Source organism: Sapajus apella, unplaced genomic scaffold, assembly GCF_009761245.1.
Source record: "Sapajus apella isolate SASKATOON/1434 unplaced genomic scaffold, GSC_monkey_1.0 scaffold43, whole genome shotgun sequence".
NCBI classification, from domain to species: Eukaryota; Metazoa; Chordata; class Mammalia; order Primates; family Cebidae; genus Sapajus; species Sapajus apella.
In genome coordinates this window covers 14,940,294-14,951,924 of record NW_022436983.1, presented here as the reverse complement: position 1 = coordinate 14,951,924, position 11,631 = coordinate 14,940,294, and the positions used below count along the sequence as shown (strand labels likewise).

Sequence of the window (11,631 nt, the reverse complement as noted above, 5' to 3'; positions counted from 1 at the left end):
CCAACTGGAAAACTCTACGTAAATCTGGAATTAAAACGCAGTTCTAGCTCACTTCCAAAATCTATTACATAGTACAACAGCCTTCTCAGAGCCAGACATCTTAAGAAGCAGTATATTCATGTATCTGCACATCTATCCATCCATCCACTCCACAAATATTAATCATATACTATGTGTCAAACTCAGGGATTACGAATAAAGGTTTTTGGAAAAAGACTAGGTTACTGTTTTCCAGAATTTCCTTCCAATAGAAGGATGTGCATATAACAAAAAAACGTACTTGGATGTGGATGTTTACATAATCTCATTCTGCTTTTTTTTTTTTTTTTTTTTTGAAAAAAAAAAAAAAAAACCAGCTTGAACAACATGGCAAAACCCCGTCTCTACCAAAAATACAAAAATTAGCCAGGCATGGTGGCACATGCCTGTAATGTCAGCTACTTGTGAGGCTAAGGCAGGAGAATCACTTGAACCCAGGAACAGAGGTTGCAGTGAACCGAGATTCCACCACTGCACTCCAGCCTGGGTGAAAGAGCAATTCACTGTCTCAGAAAAAAGAAAAGAAAAAGACATCTCCTACTCAAGGCTCTTGACTTCTTCCTACCGGAAAAAAAATTATCATAATAAACATGGCCTCCACGATGCCGACTGTCAAAGGGGTCACCTCCAACAGGGTGCACCTACATACCCATGCACGGCAGTCCCGGGGCGCAGGTCCCAGAGGCCTGGGCATCTGAAGGCTCCCAGCTCACCCTCCCCACTCTCACCCCACCTTGGCCAGGTCCATGGCCCGCTGCTGAGGCTGAACCAGGTGTCCCCAGCTGACTCTGGCGAGTATTCATGCCAAGTGACTGGAAGCTCAGGCACCCTGGAGGCATCTGTCCTGGTCACAATTGAGCCCTCCAGCCCAAGCCCCATTCCTGGTGAGTGACAAGTAACAGTGGGTGATGCCCATGCATAAGCGTGGGGTCCCTTCCCGGCCCTGCTCTCCTCTCTCTCAACCCAGGTGTTCCCAAGTCTGAAGATGGTCCCGTCCCCTCAACCAGGGGGTCCCCATCCCTGGGTTCTCAAGAGGACACTGGAGTCCCCAGGGAAAGGAGACCCTTTTTAGGTCATGTCAGCTACTCTCAAGCTACTGCATCCCCAGGACCAACTGGAGTTGGCCTTCAGTGCCCCCTAGCCCCTGCCTTCATCCGCAGAACCTGGCCTCTCACCCACCCCCTGTGCCCACAGCCCCAGGACTGGCCCAGCCTATCTACATTGAGTCCTCCTCTTCACACGTGACTGAAGGACAGACCCTGGATCTGAACTGCGTGGTGCCTGGGCAGGCCCATGCCCAGGTCACATGGTACAAGCGCGGAGGCAGCCTCCCTGCCCGGCACCAGGTACAGGGGCCAGGAGGGGGAGGATTCCAGGGCAGGCAAGGTTAGACCTGCAGTTGTTCTCTGCACCCAAACCTCATGCAAACACCAGCCTGCTTGGAGACCCCAGGGGATAAAATGCTTTTGGGGCACAAGTTCACCAGCCTTCGAATCAGGAGACCTGGGTTTTTCTCTTGGCTCTGCAGCTGAATCCTTTCCTGAGCCTCAGTTTCCCCCACTGTAAAGTTAGCAGATTGGACTTCCAGGGTTCTGTGAGTGAAGCTTCCACCAGCCCTAACAGCTGGGGCCCGAAGCTCCTGAGTTAACTCTTGGGTACCAGCACAGTTGGGCCTGGGGACATTCCTTGTCCCAGGGACTTTGGCCTTATAACCATTTGCTCCATGCTCTGCAGACCCATGGCTCCCATCTGCGGCTCCACCAAGTCTCCCCTGCCGACTCCGGCGAGTATGTGTGCCGCGTGGTTGGTGGCCCAGGCCCTGAGCAAGAAGCCTCCTTCGTGGTCACAGTCCCACCCCGCGAGGGGTCTTCTTACCGTGAGTATGGCAGATGCCATGGGCAAGTGGGGGAGGGGAGGGCCCTGAAGCAGAGCCTCCCCAGGTCAAAGCAGCCCACCCCTGCTGAGCCCTGCCCTCTGCCCCTCTGGCCCCAGGCCTCAGGAGTCCGGTCATCTCCATCGACCCGCCCAGCAGCACCGTGCACCAGGGCCAGGATGCCAGCTTCAAGTGCCTTATCCACGACGGGGCAGCCCCCATCAGCCTTGAGTGGAAGACCCGGAAGCTGGAGGGTGAGCTGGGCCGGTGGGTGGGTGGGCGGGCAAATGGGGGCAGGCGGGGTGCAGTCATCCCCACTGTGTGAGGGTGGGGCAGAAGTCTGGACTCCTCACATTCACGATGTGGCCAGTAAGGCCTTTCCTGTCTCTGTATGGAGAGGGTGCTGGACCCAGGAGTTTCCAAGGCCTTTGTTACCTTCTGCTATCTGGGACTCCATGAGCTGGACACACCCAGGCCAGAGGGGTGGGGGCCGTGGGCCCAGGGGCACAGGCTGGCAGCACCAAAACATGAGACGGACCGGGTCAGTCCTCTCTCTTCCTCCCCATCAACCTCACAGACAACGTCCACATCAGTCCCAATGGCTCCGTCATCACCATCGTGGGCACCCGGCCCAGCAACCACGGCCCCTATCGCTGCGTGGCCTCCAATGCCTACGGCGTGGCCCAGAGTGTGGTGAACCTCAGCGTGCACGGTGAGGGGATGTTGACCCTGTGGGGCCCTGCCCTCCTGTTTCCAGCCCTGATTCTCAGCTCAGACCCTCCACGTTTAAATCCTCCCTCCACCACTGACTCTGTCTTGGGCATTCTCCCTCTCTGAGCCTCAGTTTCCACCTCAGTGCAGTCGAGAGACAGGTTACTGAGCTGGAGGCCATGGCCGTGTGGGTGACCCGCAGAGCCCTGCCTGTGGTCAGTGCTGTCATTCCTCCGGACAGGGCCCCCGACAGTGTCCGTGCTCCCCGAGGGCCCTGTGTGGGTGAAAGAGGGAAAGGCTGTCACCCTGGAGTGTGTCAGTGCCGGGGAGCCCCGCTCCTCTGCTCGCTGGACTCGGATTGGCACCCCTGTCAAGTTGGAGCAGCGGACGTATGGGCTCGTGGACAGCCATGCGGTGCTGCAGGTAAGGCCAGGGCTGGTGCGTCTCCGGGTCTGAGGCTCAGTCCAGGGCCCAGGCTTGAGCGGGTGCTTGGAGAGGATACTAGCGGATGGCAAGTGGTGATGAGTGGATGGAGAGAGGAAGGGAGGAATGGATGGGAGGGGTGGATGGCGAATAGACTGGAAGATGAGGGGAAGAGAGAAGGAAGGTGGGAGAAGGAAGAAAGAATGAGTGGAAGGATGGGAGGGTGGGTCGAAGGCCAAGTACATGGATGGACTAATGGGGTGTCATGAGGGTGAGCCCTCAAGCAGCCAGATGGGACAAAACCAAGGAAAGGGCCAGGCGTGGTGGCACATACCTGTCATCTCAGAACTTTGGGAGGCCAAGGCAGGAAGATCACTTGAGCCCAAGAGTTCGAGACCAGCCTGGGAGGCCAAGGCAGGCAGATCACCTGAGGTCAGGGGTTCAAGACCAGCCTGGCCAACATGATGAAACCCCGTCTCTACTAAAAATACAAAATTAGCCAGGTGTAGTGGGACACACCTGTAGTCCCAGCTACTCAGGAGGCTGACGCAGGAGAATCACTTGAAATTGGGAGGGGGAGGCTGCAGTGAGCTGAGATTACGCCACTGCACTCCAGCCTGGGCAAGACAGAGAGAAACTCCATCTCAAAATTAATTAATTAATTAATTAAAACAAAATAAAAACTTAGCCAGGTATAGCAGCACATACCTGCAGTCCCAGCTATTCAGGAGGCTGAGGCAAGAGGACTGCTTGAGCGTGGGAGGCAGAGGTTGCAATGAGCCAGGATGGTGCCACTGCACTCCAACCTGGGCGGCAGATTAAGACCCTGTCTCAAAAAATAAATAAATACCAAGGCAGGGTAGAGGAAATAGGGAAAGCCAAGCCAGAGCTGGGGCTGACATCAAAATCCCCACTCAGTCCCCACATAACCAGCCTCCTTGCTTTCTCCTAGATTTCATCCGTGAAGCCATCAGATGCGGGCACTTACGTGTGCCTTGCTCAGAACGCACTGGGCACAGCACAGAAGCAGGTGGAGGTGATCGTGGACACGGGTGCTGTGGCCCCAGGGGCCCCTCAGGTCCAAACAGAAGAAGCTGAGCTGACTGTGGAGGCTGGACACACAGCCACGTTGCGCTGCTCAGCCACAGGTGTGGGCAGGGGCTGGCACACAGGGCTGGCAGGGCAGGGATGCCCTGGGGTCTGAATTGCAGACCCGTGAGATCTAGAGATGATGTCGTGTCCAGGGCTAGGAAGCGTAGGGATACTGTGTTGCCAGCATCACGTAGCATTGGCTGAGGAACCCACTTAGGAGTCCCCAGAGAGGAACAGGATCACCCAGGGCCCTTCCTCACCACGGCCACCCTCCTCGAGTCCCTGAGGCAACCCAGTGATTTCTGTCATCTTCCACTCTACTCCACAGGCAGCCCCGCGCCCACCATCCACTGGTCCAAGCTGCGCTCCCCACTACCCTGGCAGCACCGGGTGGAAGGTGACACACTGATCATCCCCCGGGTAGCCCAACAGGACTCGGGCCAGTACATCTGCAATGCCACTAGCCCTGCCGGGCACGCTGAGGCCAACATCATCCTGCACGTGGAGAGTAAGGCCTCATCCCGTCTTTGTCTGCACCAAATAAAGATCTGAACCCCCCGACTGGGCTCCACCCCACACAGAACCCCAGAAACTCCATCCAGAGGATGGATGTTTAGACCCCAGAGGTCTCCAGGCACCTCAGGGGCCCAGAGCCTACTCTTGCCTGACATCCACACCCCCTCCTGGGAACTTTGCTTTTCTTATCACCAGTCCTCTGGGATCACCATTCAGCTTTTCTGGACACCTGTATCCAATGACCTGCTGCCATTTTGACCTCTGCCCTCCCCCATCCTGACCTCTGTGTCCCCCAACCCAGGCCCACCATATGCCACTACAGTCCCAGAGCACGCCTCGGTGCAGGCAGGGGAGACGGTGCAGCTCCAGTGCCTGGCTCACGGGACACCCCCGCTCACCTTCCAGTGGAGCCGTGTGGGCGGCAGCCTTCCTGGGAGGGCGACTGCCAGGAACGAGTTGCTGCACTTTGAGTCTGCAGCCCCTGAGGACTCCGGCCGCTACCGCTGCCGGGTCACCAACAAGGTGGGCTCCACCGAGGCCTTTGCTCAGCTGCTCATCCAAGGTAAGCAGCCCTGGCTCAGGGTGGAAGGGGGCCCCTTTCCTCTTGGCCCTTCGATGACCCAGCTAGGCAGACTCAGGGTGGGAGGGACTCCCTTCACAACCCCACCTGAATGCCCTCCTCTTCCCTGTTCTCCAAGCCCGGAGGCAGGCTTGCCTCTTCCAGGAAGCCCCTCCATCACATGTGCTCAGCTCCTCTAGCTCTCCTTTGGCACAGCCCTGGCACTGCCACAGGAAACCATTCTGTGTACATAAATACCCAGCCTGCCTCCCCTGCCAGGCAGTGAGAACGCTCAGGGCAGGGCCTGGACCCAGGCATCTCAGCAGCCCTGGGCTTAGCTGAGGGTGACAAGGCCCAGGGTGGGCTGGGCAAATGCTTGACAGGGACAACAGTGAATGAGTGACAGGAGCATCCACCCCCAGCACGCCCAGGGCCTCAGTGGGTCTTCAGAGAGCCCAGCATTTCCATGGCCTCCTACATCAGTGATACAAAAGTTTGGGGCTTTTGGACCCCAAACTCTCAAAGTAGCCCAGCATGTAACCCGTTAGTCCAGGGCCCGGACAGTGGACTCAGACCTGGGTTCAAAGCACAGCTTGGCCATTTGCTGGCTGTGCAGCCTTGGCCAAGTCACTGAACCTTTTTGAGACTCAGTTTCTTTCTTTTTCTTTTCTTTCTTTTTTTTTTTTTGTTGAGACAGAATCTCACTCTGTCACCCAGGCTGGAGTGCAGTGGCACGATCTTGGCTCACTGCAACCTCTGTCTCCCAGCTTCAAGTGATTCTCATGCCTCAGTGTCCCAGTAGCTGGGACTACAGGCATGCACCACCCTGCTTGGCTAGTTTTTGTGTTTTTAGTAGAGAAAGGGTGTCGTCATTTTGGCCAGGCTGGTCTTGAACTTCTGACCTCAAGTGATCCACCCACCTCAGCCTCCCAAAGTGCTGGGATTATGGACATGAGCCGCTGCACCCAGCCTGAGCCGCAGTTTCTTTATCCGTAAAGTGAAGAGAACAACGCCGACCACGTAGGCTGAGATGGAAAAGTACACACATGTAAACACAGATGTAAAACTGTAGCTCACAGTAGGCACTTAGTAAATGGGGACAATATGCATCTGCCCCCACCTGCCATCTGTCCCCTGCACATGTAGGTGTCTTCACCATGGCCAAGGCCCTGGATTCTCTTATTTAAACTGCAGGCAGAATAGGCTTTGCTGTCCTTCCTTAAAATGTCTGAGTCCCTCCCACTCTTGTTGTGGCCTGCCCTCCCCACCCAAAAGCCAGGAGCTGTGGAAACAGCCCAGCACTCCACAGGCCCCTATCCATGTTGATGGAACAGTGGCATGAGTGTGCACAGGAATGAATCTGCCACTTCATGAACAGTCTTTTTTCCCTGGTCAGAGAGGCTATCAGGACAAGAACATTCTTGGAATGTTGGGCTGGGGGTTTCCTGGGTCCATGGAAGGGCATCAGGGACATCACACACACAGGTACCTGCAGAACCTTGTATGTGTCCTCCCTGCAGGCCCCCCTGGTTCTCTCCCTGCCACCTCCATCCCAGCAGAGTCCACGCCCACCGTGCAGGTCACGCCTCAGCTAGAGACCAAGAGCATTGGGGCCAGCGTTGAGTTCCACTGTGCTGTGCCCAACGACCGGGGTACCCAGATCCGTTGGTTCAAGGAAGGGGGTCAGCTGCCTCTGGGCCACAGCGTGCAGGATGGGGTACTCCGGTGAGTGGGGTCGGAGCAGGACTGGACTTGGGCAGCAAAGCCCAAGGCTCACAGTGAGCAGAGTTAAAGCACCTGCCCCAGCGGGCGCAGCATGAAGCACTGTCCTTGGACACATCGCTTGACCTCTCTGAGCCTCAGTGTTCTCAGCTATATAATGGGTTACATAAGACTGAAATGAGGGCCAGGTGTGGTGGCTCACGCCTGTAATCCCAGCACTTTGGGAGGCCGAGGCAGGCAGATCACATGAGGTCAGGAGTTTGAGACCAGCCTGGTCAACATGGTCAAACCCCATCTCTACTAAACATACAAAAAATTAGCTGGGCATGGTGGTACATGCCTGTAATCCCAGCTACTCAGGACGCTGAGGCATGAGAATTGCTTGAACCCAGGGGCAGAGGTTGCAGTGAGCGGAGATTGCACCACTACACTCTAGTCTGGGCAACAAGAGCAAAACTCCATCTCAAAAAAAAAAAAAAAAAAACACTGGGCAGGGTGCAATGGCTCATGCCTGTAATCTCAGCACTTTGGGAGGCCGAGGAGGGTGGATCACGAGGTCAAGAGATCGAGACCATCCTAGTCAACATGGTGAAACCCCGTCTCTGCTAAAAATACAAAACATTAGCTGGGCGTGGTGGTGCGTGCCTGTAATCCCAGCTACTCAGGAGGTTGAGGCAGGAGAATTGCCTGAACCCAGGAGGCGGAGGTTGCGGTGAGCCAAGATCGCGCCATTGCACTCCAGCCTGGGTAACAAGAGTGAAATTCCATCTCAAAAAAAAAGTAAAATAAAATAAAAGAGTTTGAGACCAGCCTGGCCAACATGGTGAAACCCCATCTCTACTAAAAATCCAAAAAATTAGCTGGGTGTGGTGGCAGGTGTCTGTAATCCTAGCTACTCAGGAGGCTTAGGCGTGAGAATTGCTTGAACCCAGGGGCAGAGCAGTGAACTGAGATCACACCACTGCATTCCAGCCTAGGTGACAGAGCAGGACTCTCTCAAAAAAGGCTGAAATGAGATTATCTAAAGCACAGCACCTGGAGCTTGGAAGGCCTTCAGTAAACAGTGGCCCGTTCATATTTATTATTAGTGGAGAAAAGAAAACAGGCCCTAGGGCCAGAAATATGTAAATGACCCCAGATCTCAGCTTGGCTACTTGATAACTGTGTGATCTTGAGCTCTAGACCATAAGGTCTTTTCTCAGATGGCTGTGGTGCCCCCCAAACTGCCTGCCTACCTCTAGTGGTTACTGAGAACCAGAAGTCCACACAGGATGCTGTGCTATATTAACTCCCACACAATTGCAAAGCATTTTTTTTTTTTTTTTTTTTTTGACTGAGTCTCGCTCTGTCAATCAGGCCTGGAGTGCAGTGGCGTGATCTTGGCTCACTGCAACCTTGGCCTCCTGGGTTCAAGCAATTCTCATGCCTCAGTCTCCAGAGTATCTGGGATTCCAGGCGTGTGCCACCACGCCCTGCTAATTTTTGTATTTTTAGTAGAGACGGGATTTCACCATATTGACCAGGCTCGTGTCAAGCTCCTGACGTCAAGTGATCCACCTGCCTCGGCCTCCCAAAGTGCTGGGATTATAGTCATAAGCCACTGCACTGGGCCCAATTACAAAGCATTCTTTCAATTGTTTTCAACTCCCTGATGTCTTATTATTTTTTCTTTATAGAATCCAGAACTTGGACCAGAGCTGCCAAGGGACATATGTTTGCCAGGCCCATGGACCTTGGGGGCAGGCCCAGGCCAGTGCCCAGCTGGTTGTTCAAGGTAGGAGGGTGGCTTCCGGCCTCTGCTAAGAGCAGGGAACAGAAATGAGAAGGGGAGAGAGGCACAGGGCCCAGACTCTGTTGCCCAGAAATCCCCCTAAGTGTGTGAGAACAAAGAGAATTATTCAATTTTGCCCTGCTTGTGTCTAGCATAGCATAAAAGGGGCTCAATAAATATTTCAAGGGAGGGAAGAAGGATATGAGTGGAGTGTGTGAGTGCTCAGATGAACCGATGAAGAGTGAGTCAGTGTGAACCAGGCATGGTGGAGCACACCTGTAGTCCCAGCTACCCAGGAGGCTGTTGGGAGCATTGCTTGAGCGAATGAGTTCTAAGCTGCAGTGAGTCATGACCACACCTGTGAAGACGCCGTCTCTTAAAAAAAAAAAAGAATAAGAGGACACATGAGTGAGTAACTACATAGACCCGACAAGTGAGCGTGTTTGTAAGTGAATGCATGAAAAAGTGAATGAGGAATGAATGAATGCTGGAGCTTCAGTGCTCACCTCTTCTCGGGCAGTGTATGGCCTCCCTCGGGCCAGGCCTTCAGTGACTGATCTCACTGGCCCTCTGCCTCCCTCCCCCCCAGCCCTGCCCTCCGTGCTCATCAACATCCGGACCTCTGTGCAGACCGTGGTGGTTGGCCATGCCGTGGAATTCGAATGCCTGGCACTGGGTGACCCCAAGCCTCAGGTGACATGGAGCAAAGTTGGAGGGCGCCTGCGGCCTGGCATTGTGCAGAGTGGAGGCGTCGTCAGGATCTCCCATGTAGAGCTGGCTGATGCAGGACAATATCGCTGCACTGCCACCAACTCAGCCGGCACCACACAATCCCATGTGCTGCTGCTGGTACAAGGTAGAGGCCGGTGGGGACTGCTGTTGGGGACAGTGAGTAGGGCGAGGGCTTCTCCTGCCTGCCTGCTCTGCTCTCCCTTTCGTTCTCTTGGAATATTTTCCATTGTATGTATTTAAGGGACAGGTTTCATAACGGGGTAGCAACTGGGGATAAAAGTGAGGTTCCCCCAGGGCAGCCTGGAATGGACAGGGACCAAGCGAGGCCATGGAGCATCAAAAAGAAAAAAGAAACCTCGTCCTCATCTGCAGGGAGTGTCTGCTCTGCTGGGGGAGACCTGCAGCGTAGTCTGAGGGCAGAGACATAACCTAGAAAACAAACAAACCTAATAGAGAGTAAACCAGGACAACAGATGCAGGGCAGACACAAACGCTGTGTGTTCTTTTTTTTTTTTTTTGAGATGGAATCTTACTCTGTCACCCAGGATAGAGTACAGTGGCACGATCTCGGCTCACTGCAACTTCCACCTCCCAGGTTCAAGGGATTCTCCTGCATCAGCCTCTTGAGTAGCTGGGATTACAGGCATGTGCCACCACACCCGGCTAATTTTTGTATTTTTAGGAGAGACAGGGTTTCACCTTGTTGGTCAGGCTGGTCTTGAACTCCTGACCTTGTGATCTGCCCACCTTGGCTTCCCAAAATGCTGGATTACAGGTGTCAGCCACCGCACCGAACCAATACTGTGTGTTCTTTAAAGGCAATTCCTTTTTACCCCAAGCCCTGTAACTTGTCTCCAAACTTTCTTACCTATACTGCCCCTAGCACCCACTTCTCAAGTCCCCAAAGGGCTGCACGGTTTTTTGCCCGGGCATGTTGAAGAGGTCCCAGGCTGTGGAGTGAAGTGGATCTGGCCATGACCCCTGATTCTGCCCCACCAGGAGTGAACGGCTGCTTTTCTCCTCTAAGCCATAATTTCCTGATCTATGAAATGGAATGTAGTGCCTCCCTTCAAGGGGTGGTGTGAGGATGGGATGAATCAGGGTAGCTGGGCACACATCTGGGACAATCATGTAGATGGCCTATGTCTCTTCCACGCCTCCCAGCCTTGCCCCAGATCTCAACGCCCCAAGAAGTCCGTGTGCCTGCCGGCTCTGCAGCTGTCTTTCCCTGCATAGCCTCAGGCTACCCAACTCCTGACATCAGCTGGAGCAAGGTAAGTGCTGGAGAGGGAACCCGCGGGCGTCCCTGAGGGGCTGGGACCAGTTCTCAAGCATCTGTGTCCCCAGGATGTGGCACATGCTTGGCCAAGAGTAAACGCTCAATGTTGGAAGGTGGGCCTGAGGCACAAATGAGAGGCAGGTCCCTGGAGCTATGGGCCAAGGCCAGGGCCCTCAGTGCTGGCACGTTTGCAGGTGGATGGCAGCCTGCCCCCCGACAGCCGCCTGGAGAATAACATGCTGATGCTGCCCTCAGTCCGACCCCAGGATGCGGGCACCTACGTCTGTACCGCCACTAACCGCCAGGGCAAGGTCAAAGCCTTTGCCCATCTGCAGGTGCCAGGTAAGACATCACCCGCAAGAATTGGCAGTGCGCTGCCCACTCCCTGAAGGGCAGGGTCTCCAACGGTGCTCTCTGCCGGCAGAGCGGGTGGTGCCCTACTTCACGCAGACCCCCTACTCCTTCCTGCCGCTGCCCACCATCAAGGATGCCTACAGGAAGTTCCAGATCAAGATCACCTTCCGGCCCGACTCAGCCGATGGTGAGCAGGAGGGTTGGTTTGTGGGGTGGGCTGGCCTGGGTTGAGGGGCCTCGTGGAGTAACTGCCATCATGGCTTGAGCCCCAGCTGCCCCTCAGTCCTGCCCTGTTCCCTCAGCCCTCCCTCTCCAGAAGCCCCCAGACCTCCAGGCCTCCACTCTGGTATGCCTTCTCTCACGCCTCCCCGCTTCTCTGCGGTATCTCCAGCCCCCTCATGGCTCCTCTGCCACCAGGCGTCACTCCTAGTCCTCCTGTCCCAGCTTCCTCTCCCTGTCTGTGCTCTTCCCCCCTCCTCTTCCTCCATCTCACCCTTTCCTCCTCTCTCTCTCTTACGGGTCTCTGACTTTCACTGTCCAGGCCTCCTCCTCTACTCGGG

General features: G+C 55.1%; 1 protein-coding gene across 9 annotated transcripts in view; it reads left to right on the top strand.

Annotated features, from left to right (window-relative positions):
* The window catches only part of HSPG2 (heparan sulfate proteoglycan 2), a 122,068-nt gene that overhangs the window by 99,373 nt on the left and 11,064 nt on the right, over positions 1–11,631 (top strand). For 4 of the 9 annotated variants that reach the window (XM_032300717.1, XM_032300713.1, XM_032300714.1 and 1 more), the window contains 16 exons: positions 782–923; positions 1,234–1,385; positions 1,774–1,915; positions 2,032–2,166; positions 2,490–2,624; positions 2,865–3,046; positions 3,999–4,194; positions 4,467–4,646; positions 4,956–5,216; positions 6,734–6,938; positions 8,612–8,709; positions 9,296–9,562; positions 10,603–10,712; positions 10,912–11,059; positions 11,142–11,258; positions 11,613–11,630. In XM_032300717.1, coding sequence (XP_032156608.1) covers positions 782–923; positions 1,234–1,385; positions 1,774–1,915; positions 2,032–2,166; positions 2,490–2,624; positions 2,865–3,046; positions 3,999–4,194; positions 4,467–4,646; positions 4,956–5,216; positions 6,734–6,938; positions 8,612–8,709; positions 9,296–9,562; positions 10,603–10,712; positions 10,912–11,059; positions 11,142–11,258; positions 11,613–11,630 — 2,488 coding nt within the window. The remainder of the gene's footprint in view (positions 1–781; positions 924–1,233; positions 1,386–1,773; positions 1,916–2,031; positions 2,167–2,489; positions 2,625–2,864; positions 3,047–3,998; positions 4,195–4,466; positions 4,647–4,955; positions 5,217–6,733; positions 6,939–8,611; positions 8,710–9,295; positions 9,563–10,602; positions 10,713–10,911; positions 11,060–11,141; positions 11,259–11,612; position 11,631) is intronic. The other 5 variants (XM_032300718.1, XM_032300716.1, XM_032300712.1 and 2 more) reach the window with 2 other exon arrangements.